Below are 13214 nucleotides of genomic sequence, written 5' to 3' on the forward strand. Positions count from 1 at the left end.
CGAACTTCTATCAGACTCATGACCAGACCCCAGTTTTCTGCAGACTCACACCCAGAGAGTAACTAGAGCCTTCCACCCTGCCCTATGACGGCTGCTCACTATGGCGCATCAGGTGAGAGCTGGGACATGATGTCGGGAATGGCTAGTCCAGGAGCCCCAGTGCACGGTTCGTAGCCCTTTCTGATTCAGCTCCAGCCTCTTCGACGCTGGGTCCCTGCATAGGCCGCCTCCAGTCCAATAGGCCCCTGGGCTGGTCCTACCCAAGATACCTTTGACTTCTCTATCTGGTGGCCTCCTACTCAGCCTTCAAAGCTCAGCACGGGAGAGAGCAGTCCATGAAGTCTGATCCTCCAAAGCTGTTTCTCAGCGTTTAGCCCGTCCTGCCAAAGCCTAAATTAAAGCACCCCAGGGCCTGGGTCTCAGCAGGGGTGGACAAGGCATGTGATGCTGGGTAAATCAGTACCCTGCCTGGGCCTCAGATCCAGAAAACAAAGAGTTTAGACAACACCCAAGTTTGGACCTGCTGATGCTACTCGTGGGAAAGCGCCCCGCCTGAGGAACAAGGGGTCACACCGGCTGGTGTGAGGAGAGAAGTGGGTCAAGGGCTGATTTCCTCTGAGACATGGAAGCCCCGCCCAGACAACTAAGGCAGAGAAGCTACTACCTCTGGAATTGGGCCCTGCAAAGATCTGGCCAAGTGACTGAGGGAGCACCAGGCTTAGGGGTTCAGTGTCTACTGAGAGGAGAGGGGGGCCTGGACTGGGGGGGCAGGGCCTTTATGAGGGGGCGTGGTCAGGCTCCCCTTGACCCCTGAGCGCCTTCCCTCTACAGCCCTGCAAGTCCACCCTCTGCCTCTGATCTCAGCCCCCCTGGCTTAGTTCTAGGGCAAGGGCTTGGCTCCCAGGATTAAGCACCATAGGTACAGGGGGTGGCCACCTGCTTCCCTACAGACCAAATAAACGACTGTGGGAGAGAAGACAAGGGGGGGGGCTAGGCTCAGAGCACCCTCTGTTTGTGCCAGCCCAACCCTGAGCCAGTGTCCCCGGGGCCTGTGGGGGCAACCCCCCTTCCCCCGTCACATCACAAACATCTGTGTAGACACAAATAACAGTGGCTTCTTTATTCCCTGAAGTCTCTTTTTCTCCACAGAATATTTACAAACAGGGATGGGGTTGGGGCGACTTCACCCCCAGATAATGGGTGGGGGGTGGGGGCAGTGCTAAGATGCGCCTTGCGCAGGAGAGTTCCTGAGGAGGGCCCAGGGCCGCTGTGACCCGGGTGCCCTGAGGGACCTGGGCGGTTGGGGCAGATCCATAGCCGGGCTGAGGCTGGACCTGACAGCTCAGGCCAGGTCGGTGGTGGGGGAGCCCAGCTGCTTGGAGGCCAGGAGCAGGCGGGCGGCTGCGCTCTCTGATTCGGCCTGGAGCCGCCGGTTGTTGTGCCGCAGGCTCCGCACCTCCTCCTCCAGGGCTGCCCTGTCTGCCTTCTCCTGGGGTGGGGTGCGGTGGGGGAGGCAGGGGTCAGGGTGGCCGGGCCCTGGCCCCTCTCCTGGGGTGGCCCCGTGATTCCCTGCCGACCCCCAGCCGCCATGTCACCTTCTGCAGGTCTTCCTGCAGCTTCCGGAGCAGGGACTCCAGGTGAGAGACCTTCTCGGACAGGTTCCCGGGTTCTGACCTGAGGGCATGGGAGCCAGGACTCAGCAGGACCGGGGCAAGGGGGGCACCAGGGCTGGTTCCCACGTCCACCTGCGTGGGACGGGCCCAACCCCCGTCCTCTGACTTAGGTGAGGGCAGAGACCGGGGACTGTGCTTCACTCTAACACGCAGGGGCACATGGGCATGGGGACAGGGTAGGGCGGGGCAGGAGGCTTACTCGGCATCAGACTTGGGCGTTCCCTTGGCATCTCCGCTCTCTGGGATGGGCTGTCCTGTGGGGACAGAGGGACCATCTGGGCAGGGAGGTAAAGGGGGAGAGCCCCACCCTGGCTCCTCCCCACGGCAGCCTGGAGGCCTCACCCTCCCGGGACAGCGACTCCAGGATGGTGTTGCAAGTGGAGGCGATCTCTGAGATGGACTGCCACTCGTCTTCCAGGGTCTCGCTGCCCGCCTCCGACATGACTGTGGGCACCGGGGCGGGATCAGCCAGGGAAGCCCAGGCCAGGCCCCCTCTGGCCCGGCTCCTGGACCCCGCGCCCTGCTCCAGACTCACTTTTGCTGATAGAGTTCCTCAGAGACAAGGTCCGTGGCAGGAAGGAGGCCCTCAGCTCTGGGACTGGGCTGTCCCTGTCCTCACAGCCACTGGGGCTGCCCGGCTGGTCCTGGGGGGCAGAGGCGGATATAGACGCAGTGACGCCCCCATCACCACTGTGCTCCCTCCTTCTTGTTGGGCTCGGAGCCTCGTTTCTGCTCACCTGGGTGGGGGGTGTCTCCCTGCCAGCACTGGGTGCTGCCGGCTTGGCCGTCGTGGCAAGGAGGAGGTCCGGGGTGGTGTTGGGCAGGACGGGGGCCTCATCTGACAGGGAGCTGGGGAGAGGAGGGGCGGCTCAGCCCTGGAAGCTGCCCCCGTGGCCCCTGAGAGTCCTTCCTGTCCAGCCTCGCAAGCCGGAGGAGAGGGAAGGCTGAGAGAGGGGCACCTGCAGGGCGATGGCGGGTTCTGGCTGTGCAGGAACTCGGTCCTCTCCTCGGCCAGGTCTGCGGGCCCTGGAGGACCACTGCCATCATTCAGACAAGCTTGCAGCAGCTGCTGCGTGGGGGGCAGCAGGGCCACGGCTGGGGCTTCCTCCTGCACAGGCTCGGCGGCCCCCCGCCGGCTGGGCTCCTGCAGAGACAGCGCGTACAGCTCCGAAAAGCTCCTAGGGGGCGGAGGGGGCAGCGTCAGGCAGGAACACCCCGCCCCAGCGTCCAGCATCCCCAGCCCCACTCCCAGCGGTGCCTGAGGCTCGCGGCCGGGAGGAGAGCTCTCCAAACTCTCCAACGGTGAAAAATGTTTGCCTGGCTACTGGCCATTCTTCCAGACCTCAGTTCAAATCACAGCGCTGCCCCTCTGTATCCTGTGCAAACCACTCTGAGTGTCCATTTCTCCATCTGTGAAATGGGGATGACAGCACGGATCTCCCAGCTTGTTATGAGGATTTAGATAACGTGGGCAAAACACTTAGCCTAGAGCTCCAAAAAGTACTGCCTGGGGACAAATCTAGCCATTGCCTTTTTTTATTAGCAGATGTGCCAGCCTTTTTTTGTACTACTGAAAGCTAAGAACGGTTCTTACTTTCTTAAATAGTTGGAAGAAATTAAAAGAGTATTTCACAACATGTGAAAATCATATTCAAACTTTAGGGTCCATAAATACAGTTTTAGTGGCACATGGCCACACTCATCATTTACGTATCATCTAAGGACGCTTTCATGCTACCAGGACAGAGTCGAGTAGCTGCAAGCAGAGACCAGATGGCCCAGAAAACTTGATATATTTACTCTCTGGCTCTTTATGGAAAAAGTCTGCATATCTCCGGTTTAATACAGTAAGAAACCAATGCTGTGTGTGAGCGCGTCTGTAGGAAAAACAGGGGGCCTGCTATCTGATCTTTTGAGCAGTGGAGACCCAGCTCAAGCGGTTTCATTCTACCTCTGAGGAATGTGCAGTTCAGAGATTAAGGGATGTGGGATTCCCTCCATAAGGAAAGGCCTCCATGCGAGATTCCTGTTGCAAATGGTGACCCAGGAGGCATAGGCTACGTGGTGGCCAGCTGCCCGGTCCGCCCGCCTCCCTGCGCCTCAGGGCCCTGCCTGACCTGCGGGGCCGGCCGCTCTCGTCGGGGGGCAGGACGGTGACGCAGACCTTGGGCGCCGAGCGCAGCAGCTGGGCCGCGGCCTCCGGGCCGAGACTGGGCAGCGTCTGGCCGCAAACACGCAGTAGGCGCGCCCCCGGCCGCAGCCCTGTGGTCTCCGCGAACGTGAAGCGCTCCACGTGCGTGACGAAGCCCTCGGCGTCCACCTCGAAGCCCAGGCGGCCTTGGCCGTCGCGGGGCAGCGCCAGCTCGCGGGTCTCGCAGCCGCGGCTCACCAGCTGGGGCGGGGCGTGAGCGCCAGCGTCAGCGGGCGGAGCGCCAGCCCCGGGGACCGTGCGGGGTTACACAGACCCTTCCACGGCCCCATTAGCAACCCGCCCCTCAGAGAGGGGCCTGGGGACCCCCAGTTCCAGCTGTTAGGCCTCCTGGCTGGGTGTTCTCCCGCCACCCCAACTGTCCCTTTCGCAGGAGTGGCGGCGGGAACAGGAGTTCCAGGGCAGGCTCCATCCCCGCCTCGCGCAGGAACCTTGCCCCCCGCCCCCACCACCTTGCCCCCGAGCCTCACCTGCAGGCGCGCCACCACTTCGCCTACGGCTTGACCCGGGGGCCCGTCGAGCCGCAACGTGATCGCCTCCCCGCGGCCGTGGTACAGGTCGAGCTGCTGCTCGGAGAAGGTCCAGGCCAGCACGTCACGACAGGCACAGTTGAAGACTACGCGACCGTCGCGCGGCGCCACCAGCACCAGCGTCTCGGCCGAGATGCCCAACAGGCAGGGCACCTCGGAGCCATCGAGGCCGCCCACCTCGGCTCCGGCCGCGCCCCGCGCCCCAGGCGCCGCGCGCACGCCCCACACCAGCGCGCCCGCCGCCTGCAGCTCGGCGCCCGGGCCGCGGGGGGGCGCCCGCCGCCTCCCGCCCAGGGAGGGCAGGCCGAAGCGCGAAGCGGAGTCCAGCGACGTGGTGGTCACTTCGTTGGCAGCCAGGTCCTGCAGGTACTGCTGGCGCGTGCGCGTGGCCATGGCGTGGAACTGGCGTGCGTGGCCCGCGGCCTGCTCGCCATTGAGCGCCTTGGCCAGCAGGAGGGCCCGGAAGTCGGCGTTGGCCGGGAAGGGACCTCCGCCGGGGGGCAGAGCCGGCCCAAAGGCCGGGGTGTCCTGGGTGCGGCTCACCGCCACCCTACCGGGAGGGAGGCAATAATTAGGAGAAACAGGGAGGGTCCAGGAAGACGAGCCCTGGGGCAGAACTGGGACCCTCGGGGCGCCTACCTGTAGGAGGTGTGCGGAGTGCAGGGCGCGTGGGCGCGCACCACTAGGAACACGTGCTGGAAGTGCGAGCGAATGGTGGTGGGGCAGAAGGGCTTGCTGCCCGGTTCCTGGAACACGATGGTCACGATGTCGTTGCCGATGTGGCGCTTCCGCAGGAGCTAGGAGGTAGATGGGCGGGCATGTGAGCGGGACCCCCCTGCCCCCCCAGTCCCTCCTCATCAGACCAGGCGGAGCCTAGTCACCGGTGCTCCCCCCACCTGCCCCAGCCAGTGGTTGGGGGTGAGCAGAGTTCAGGCCAAGGCTCAAATACTGCGGCCCACACAGCCACCCCCCCCCATGTTCCCCAGAAGCCCATGGCCATTCCTGTCCCCTCACACCTGCTGCTGGTTATTGGGGGTGTAAGGCAGCATCGTGGACACGTGGAACATGATCTCGTGGTCCTGGTACGTGGTGTAGAGCGAGTGGGTGCCCGTGGAATCCGCTGTGGCCAGGGAATTGGGGACACAGAGAGGGAGTGAGGGGAATCTGGGTGGCTCGAACCTGCCACCTCTGCCTGCCGTCTGGAGCCTCTGACCCCCAGCCAGCGGGTGGATGACCCCTTCATGCCACCAGCTACTGTTCAGGTCATGAGGCCCAAGGGTCTCGGCTTTGGCTGCTCCTCTTCCCCTGCCCAGGATCCAGCGCCCAGCCTAGGCTGGTGATGTGGGGTTGGGGAGGATGCTGAGATAGAATGACGACCGAACTGAGAAATGGCCTACTAAGAGGGAGGCAGAAGTGGGTGTCCCAGGAGAGGACAGATGTTGGCCCAGGTACCAGCATGTGTGGAGCAGGGGAGAGTGGAAGGCAGGCAGGAGGTGCTGGATAAAAACACCTCCCAAGGGCCCTGGGGCCCTTCCCGCCAGGGAGGTAGGGGCGCACCCCAGGAGGCTGGGCTGGTGGAATATGCGTGTTTGATGGAGGAGGTGGTGCCCAGCTGAGGCAATAGGGTGCCGGGGCCTTGGAGGACAGTCCCAGCCCCTCCTCCCAGCCCTGGCTCGGCCTTTGCAGCCCCTGACCCACCACCTGACCCTCAGCCCCAGGACAATACAGGACAGAAGAGTGAGTGGGCAGCTGGTCCTCTGCAAGGCAGCCTGCCCCTCAACATGGGTCTGCCCCAGTCCCCGGCCCCCACCTACGGCCCCCGGCCTCACTTTTGGTGTCCAGCTGGGCCCGGTAGCTCTCAAAGCCTTTGAGCCGCACCACTTTGCCCAGCAGCTTGAGGAACTGCGTGAAGGCGGGTCCTGCCTCCTGGTTGTTGTACATCTCCTCCTCCGAGCCCTGGCCCGCCCGGCAGTACAGCACGCCCACCTTGCGCTGGAAGCTGAGCTGCAGGGGAGGGGACGAGCAGAAGGCACGGGCCTCAGTCTCCCCAGCCTGCAACCCCCTCCACACCCCAGCCCTGGGGAAATGGATGGGACGCTGGCCTGTGTGGCCCTGGGCACTGCCCTCTCTCAGCCACCGCCGCTGTTCTCGCCTCTCAGGTGGGTTCCGTCTGTCCTGCTCCCAGGGCTCGGCTCAGGAGGGTAGAAGAGGTCAAGGTGAGAAGGAACTGGGAGGGGCCGGTCTTTTGTGACCACAGAGGACAGGATTCATGGAAAGGACCCTGCACAGAGTACGTTCCACCCCTGTCATCACCCTCATCTCAAGGCCAGTCTGTCCTCCTCTCCTCAAATCCCAGGCACCCCGCCCCGACCCTGGGCTCCGGAGGCCGGGAGCCCGGCACCGGCTCTGCTCACTCTCTGCTCCTCTCTCCCCAGCTCCTTCAGCCCCTTTGCCTCTGGGGCTGATTGTGCACAGCTCGGGGTGCCCCCCAACCATGCAGACAGGCCCTGGGCCCCTCCAGTTCTGGCCTCCCTTCTTCATACTAAGCATGTCTAGGAGTTCCCGTCGTGGCTCAGTGGTTAACGAATCCGACTAGGAACCATGAGGTTGCGGGTTCGATCCCTGGCCTTGCTCAGTGGGTTAAGGATCCGGCGTTGCCATGAGCTGTGGTGTAGGTCGCAGACGCGGCTCGGATCCCGCGTTGCTGTGGCTCTGGTGTAGACCAGCAGCTGCAGCTCCGATTCGACCCCTAGCCTGGGAACCTCCCTATGCAAAGGCAAAAAGACAGGAAAAAAAAAAAGCATGTCTACACCCACAGTCCCCACTTTAGTTTCTTCCTTCCTAATACCTACAGCCCCACTTCCACCCCAGCGCCTCTTAACTCCATGGGCACAGCCTCATCCTGGTACCCTCTCACCATGGATGGCACTTGGAACAACTGGAACTTCACTTTGCCTGAGACCCCAGGGACCTCACGGTCTCGTGCCTGGGCCTCTTCTCCACCCAAGTGCTTTGCCTTGAGTGGCTGCAGCAGCCATCTCTATGGACTGACAACCCCATCCCTGCCTTCGGCCCAGACCCTTCTCCTGAGCTCCAGCTAGCCCAGTATCCTGGCCCCTCACCACCTCGCCGTGACTCTCCCATCCTGCCTCCTCTCCAGGGTCCCTGGCTCCTAACGAAGAGCACTTCCAGAGGCCAAGAAGCTGGGGAGCACCCCCACCTTTCCAGTCACTGATCAAGGCTACCGGCTCTACCCCTGGACTGTCACCTCCTCTTCACTCCTGCCGTCGTCACTGCCAGGTCCGGCTTGGGCCTGCCCTCCAGTCTGCTCCCCCCACACTGCAGCCAGAGGGCTACTCCACCTCTGAGCTCTTCCATGGCTCCGCAGTGCCCTCAGGGCCAAAGGCAAGTCTCCCACCCTTCCCCCCAACCCTACTCCAGCCCCTCTAATCTGCCTACAGGACCCCAGTGTGAGGGCTTTTAGTCTCTAAGCTTCACACGAGTTGTTCCTCCTGTCCAGAAAAATGACTGCTCTTTCTGGTTTGAGCTCTTGCATATCCTCCATGATGCTAAACCCCTGGCCAAGGAAGGGCTGTCAGCACTACCTTGGGGCCCCAACGGAGCCCTCAACACTCTGCTTTCACTGTTATCCTGCTCCATCGTTACCCATGATTCTCTGTGGGTCTCTTTCTCCTCTCCGGCCAGGAGAGCTACTCAAGGACAGCACCTGGTCTAGACAAGTCTCCAGAATCCAGTCTGGAGCCTGGCACCAAGAAGGTGGGAGAAATGTTTGTTGAGTGATGGACAGATGAGAATCAGGGCCAGTGGGCAGCTTTCAGCCCAGGGTGGGAAGGACTTCCAATGGCTTAAGTGGCCCCACAGGGGAATGGGAAGCCTCAGGAAGGAGTGAGGCCCCCAAACTGGGAGGAGACCAAGAAGGACCTTGCAGGGCAAACTGACAGGGAATGAGAGGGACTTGCAGGAAGAGCAGGCAGCAGTCAGACCAGAGCTCCTCTACTGAAACGTACATAGAAAGTACCTCGGGATTTTCTTAAAGTGCAGCCTCTGATGCACTAAGTCTGGGCGGAGCCCAAGAATCTGCATTTCTAACAAGCTCCCAGATGACAAGGATGCTGCTGGTCTATGGACCTTACTTTGAGGCAAGGCTTTAGATGACCTCTGATGCCCTCCTTTCGAAAAGCCAGCTCTCCTGGGGTCCCCCCATCCAGCCCGGGAGGGTCAAGGTGAGGTGGCTGAGGGCTGGGCAGGCTGGGTTCAGACCAGGTCTAGCTGAAGGGTAGGGGGGCCCTGGCCACTTACCACTTGCTCATCCAGTGTGAGCAGCGTACGGGGCACCTTTGGTGAAGCTGAGCCCAGGCGCAGGCAGGTCAGGTTCAGCCGAGGTGCCACGTGCTCTAGAAGCTTCCTTGGGGACAGGCCTCTCGGGGGCCCTGGTGGTAGCGCGTCCTCTGAGATGGTGCCTCGGAGGGTCCGGAGCTAAGGCGGGGATGGAGGGGTGCTCAGGATACACGCAGGCTGTTGAGGCAACCCAGGGTCTGGTTCCCAAGACCCCGGCCCACCTGCGTGGTGCGCACGATGATGCGGTAGCTGTGCAGAGTGCCCCCTCCGCTGCTCTCCTTCTCCTCCCGCCGCAGGCTCACTGCCACCGGGCCCAGCGCCTCGTCCAGCCCGAAGAAGTTCTGGTGTTCTGGGGGAGCGGGCGGCAGATGACCGGTCCTCGCCCATCACTAGGTCCTGCCCCAGGTCCCATCTCAACACTGGTTCAGATCCTAAACTAGGTCCCAAGTCCCATCCCCTCCTCACTCTACCTCGTCAGACGGCTACTCCAGCCGGGGCCCCCACACTTGGCCCTGTGCCTCACCCCTTCGGCAGCCCCCGCCGTGTATCCTCCCCCAGCCCCAGGGGCCATGCCTGCCTGCCCCAAAGCCTAGATCCTGCATGGCCTCATCCACCAAGCCCGTATCCTCTAGAATGTCTCCCTTCTGGGCACTGATGACAACACGGTTCCCGGCTGCAGAGGTTCGCTCTTCACAGAACTGTCCATAGACAATCGATCCTGGTCTGAACCCAGCCTGCCCAGCTCTCAGCTCCCTAGCCTTGACCCTCCTGGGCTGGACGGGGCCCCCAGGAGAGCTGGCTTTTCAGCTGGAGTATGAGGATGAACCCGATGGAGGCAGAGGCGCATGATCCTGGCGGTGGGTGGAGGCTGGACTTGGCCTCAGGGACGTGGTTAAAACTGGGCGGCCTCGGCCAGGGACAGAGCTTGACCCTTCACGTGGCCAGGGGCTGGCCAGGGAAAGGATGGCTCCCTGCAGGCGGCAGGGACCCCCGCCGCTCCCCACGGGCCTCCCCTCCTCACCTTTGCCGTAGAAGTACTTGCGGTAGTAGCCGGCACCCAGGTCTGCATGCTCCAGGCTGTAGGCCGAGGTCCGGCTCTGTGGCTCCTCCAGGACGGACACGGCCGCGTTGGGCAGCGCGGGGGGCACGGGTGGCGACACCGGTCCCCCCAGGCCCAGCTCGCCCTCACCCCCGAGCTCACTCACAAAGCCGGGCGCATCAAGCAGCAGGTCTGAGCCGGCAGTCTGGTCCTGAGCCGAAGCCGGGGTCCCGGAGCCGGCCTCTGCGTGGCCCCCTTGCCCTCGTGGCCTCGGGGCCCAGTCAAAGAGCAGGCTCTGCACGTCATAGTGGGCGAACCAGTGGGGCTCGGGCGCCGGTGGGAAGGTGGGCTCCGGCTCTTCGGCCGGCAGCCCCAGCAGTGCCAGCGGGTCGCTGAAGCACCGGGCCGGGGGCGCGGCGGGGCGGCTGGCCTCCTCATGGCTGTGGGCGCGGGCTCGGGGGCTGGCGGGCGTCGGGGGCCGGGCCTCGCCCGCATCGCTGCCGCTGCGCAGGAGCGGGCCCCGGGCCGGCCTGGGCTCGAAGGTTAGCGGCGTCAGCGGGGGCCGCGAGGGCTGGCGCAGCTTGCGGGCGAAGAGGTCGTCGGTGGGCGCGGGCGCCAGGCCCCGCCGAGGGCTCCCCACGCCACCTCCGCCGGCCCACATGGGCGTGCCTGGGACCTGGCTCTCCGGGTGCCGGGCCGCATTGGCAGGCACGGGAGGGGTTGGTGCCCAGCCGGCAGGCCGGTTCCTGCCCTGAGAGAGGAGGGGGCTGCTCAGAGGGGCCTGGGGCGAAAACAGGAACCCGGGCCCCCAGCCCCGTCCTCCAGTACATGCTCTGGCTTCCGGCCTCCTCCGGGACCATCAAAGCCGCTTCCGCTTTCCTGGCCACTTCCTCGTCTGCCTGGGGCTGAGGTTTCCAGCCCCCTCCTCCAGCTTAGCGCCCGGGCAGGGCCGGGGGCCGGGCTGTCGGGGCCTTGGCCCTGAGGGTCCCAGAGCCTGAGCGGCCCCGGGGTTGCCAGGGTTCCCCTGCTCCCACTCACACACCTTGGCTTTGGTCTGAGCCCAGAGCGAGGGTCGCCACCAAGACCTGGCCCAACCGGACAGATGATCTGTCTCTGCTGGGACGGGAAACCCATGGGGCCGCTGGTGTCTGGGTCCTGCCCGCTTGACAAAGGGAGGACGTCCTGTCCCCAGAGACCTTCCTCCCTGCTCCTCCCACTTCCTCCAGGATCCCAGAGGCGCTGAGCACCCAGAGGCTGGGTTTCAGTGCCCTGGCTCCTGGGGCCTCAATACCTCAAGGACACAGGGATTCCTAGGGGACACTGGCAGGGCAGCAGGAATGGCAAGAGGACTTCCTTCGGCACAGGAAGTGGCCCCAACTCTGGGCGCAGCCCCCTGTCCGGCCCCACATCCTAAAGAAGGTTCTGGGGTCACCGTAGCTCAGTCATGGGACCCAAGTCACCCTAACCTGAAGGTCAGGCCTTCAGGGCTCATCCTCCTGCAGGCTACTGTGGCCATGCCGGCGGCCAGGGGATGGAGTCACCCTGACCAGGCCCCTTCGCTGGAACTGGGACTCATGGGGACGTCTGTCTCCCTGGCCTCACTGAGGCCAACAGGGAAGTCTGAACCCCACATGATGGTCCAGCTGAGGTCCAGATAAGGGGATGATGCTCTTGCCTGAAACGATTTCACATCAGAGCCAGAATTTGAACCTGGGTCTGTCAATTTCCAGGGCCTAAACAGGGCTGTACCTCCCCACTCCTATCCCTGTATGTGTGGGTGGGGGGCAGGTGGGGGGGTTGGGCCAAGGCTCAAGGTCTCACAGGATGTAAGAATGAGACACCCAAGGCCCCAGGGACCTGTGAAGTGCGGAAATGTGTCAAGCCCAGTGGTAGGTGCAAAGGGCGGTGTGAGAACGTGAGGGAAAGCCACCCCCAGGTGAACCCAGGATGGCGCTGGGGCAGGGGATGTGTGGGTAACCCACTAGGGGTGCAGGCACCTGCTGGCGGGTCTTTGTACATCACCCAGTGACTGTGTGGGGCTGGGCTAGGAGGGGGTGGAGGCAGAGGCCCCAGGCATCCCTCGGCTAAAGCTCCAGAACCAAGCAGGGGCAAAGCCTCCGAAGCTGAGTGTCTCCTCCCTTGGTTTCTCCTGGACAAGGTCCTGACGCTGACCCTGAAGTTCTGTTCTCTCATCTCTAAAACGGGGTTAACCATTCCTGCTGCCCCCCGGCACTGCTGGGAGACTGAAAGGAAGGTGAATCGAGTGCAGCTGGCCATGTGTTAGTGTGAGGTGGCAGAGGCAGGCCCTGGCTCCAAGTGCCCAGCTCCTGGGCCTGGACTGTGGTGTGGGTGAAGTGTGTGTGATGGGGGCGAGAGAGGACCTGTGCGAGGGGGGTCTGGGCAGGGCCCCACTCCGGGTGGGCTGAGCTCTGTGTAGCTGTGCGGGCATGGCCTGTGGGCTGCCTCTTGTTCTGGCACAGTGCCAAGCTCTGGCCCTGCCTTAGGGGGTGTTCTTGGGCTCTGCCCCCCACCCGGCAGCTTCACACAGGGTCCATTGAGGCCGGGACATTCCTCGCGGCCTGTGTCACTGGGAGGAGGGGGCCGGCCGGCTCCCACAGATCCGGAAGGCCTGGCTGCCCCAGGAGGAGGCGCTGGACGCTTCCCAGCACATCTGGAGGTCATGACCCCACTTGTGCTGCCAGGGGGCGCGACAGATGTTTCCTCCCAGGCCAGGCCCGCGGCTGGGGGGCAATGTGCAAAGGCTGGGTAGGAGGCCGCCCAGGCAGAAGGGGAGCCCCAGGATAGGGGGAACCCGGCACACAGTCGGCAGGCAGCAGGGCAGTCGCCAGCGCCGCTGAGAGGGAGTCGGGAACCTTCGCATCCACTCACCCGCACGCACGCCGGTGGGGGCCGGGGCCATCGGGCAAGAGGGTGGGGGGTGGGGCGCTGGTCAGAGGCAGGGGACTGGACTTGCTGACTTGGGACTGGAGCCCAGCAGGAGACTGGGAGGGTGCAACAGCGAACGAGGGGAGGACCCCCACCCACCCGCCACCTGGGTCCACACCAGGCCACTTCCTTCCCTGTCTGGCCCGACCACCATGCCTCCGCACCCCAGCTCCCGCCGGTACCTCTGGGGCTCCCGCCCGGCCGCCTCCTCCCGCGCTGGGGTCCCGCTGCCTGCTCTCCCGCTACCGCTCCGGGCGCCGGCTCCGCCTGGGGGCGGGGCTATGCCGGGGGCGGGGCCGGCCCGAAGGGGGCGGGGCGGGCCCGCGCCGGCCGCGGCGGGAAGCGCAGCGGGGCGGGCGGGGACTGCAGGCTTGGCCGTGGTCAGCCCCGCGCGGGGTTTGAGCGCCTGCCCTGAGACAGGCCCAGCCCAGCGAACTGCCCGACCTCAGCCCTCGGCT

The 13214-nt window shown here is 64.1% G+C and overlaps 1 protein-coding gene across 3 annotated transcripts; it reads right to left on the reverse strand.

The window, feature by feature from the left end:
- Positions 1–1105: 1105 nt before the first annotated feature.
- SIPA1 (signal-induced proliferation-associated 1) lies at positions 1106–13039 on the reverse strand. 3 transcript variants are annotated; one of them, XM_047775279.1, is made up of 16 exons: positions 12939–13039; positions 9793–10561; positions 8993–9120; positions 8733–8909; positions 6242–6416; positions 5429–5532; positions 5052–5209; positions 4353–4962; positions 3791–4065; positions 2633–2851; positions 2411–2522; positions 2209–2317; positions 2016–2117; positions 1873–1927; positions 1596–1674; positions 1106–1489 (listed from the first exon to the last, which is right to left on the reverse strand). In XM_047775279.1, exons 2-16 carry the CDS (start codon positions 10469–10471, stop codon positions 1343–1345), a joined length of 3129 nt encoding a protein of 1042 aa, XP_047631235.1. In that variant the 5' UTR covers positions 10472–10561; positions 12939–13039; the 3' UTR covers positions 1106–1342. The 3 variants fall into 3 exon arrangements, with proteins under 3 accessions (XP_047631235.1, XP_047631233.1, XP_047631234.1); XM_047775277.1 differs by having other exon boundaries at positions 1873–1948; XM_047775278.1 differs by lacking the exon at positions 12939–13039 and adding an exon at positions 10853–12893 and having other exon boundaries at positions 1873–1948.
- Between the last annotated feature and the right edge of the window lie 175 nt (positions 13040–13214).

Source organism: Phacochoerus africanus, chromosome 4, assembly GCF_016906955.1.
Source record: "Phacochoerus africanus isolate WHEZ1 chromosome 4, ROS_Pafr_v1, whole genome shotgun sequence".
NCBI lineage: Eukaryota > Metazoa > Chordata > Mammalia > Artiodactyla > Suidae > Phacochoerus > Phacochoerus africanus.

Bases quoted from the DNA above. Each gene is read 5' to 3' on its own strand.
- SIPA1 (XM_047775277.1), bottom strand. From the start codon at position 10,471: ATGTGGGCCGGCGGAGGTGGCGTGGGGAGCCCTCGGCGGGGCCTGGCG. The intron at 4,963-5,051 runs GTAGGCGCCCCG...CCCTCCCGGTAG, and splicing joins ACTCCGCACACCTCCTACAG to GGTGGCGGTGAGCCGCACCC. The intron at 2,523-2,632 runs GTGCCCCTCTCT...TCCTCTCCCCAG, and splicing joins AACCCGCCATCGCCCTGCAG to CTCCCTGTCAGATGAGGCCC.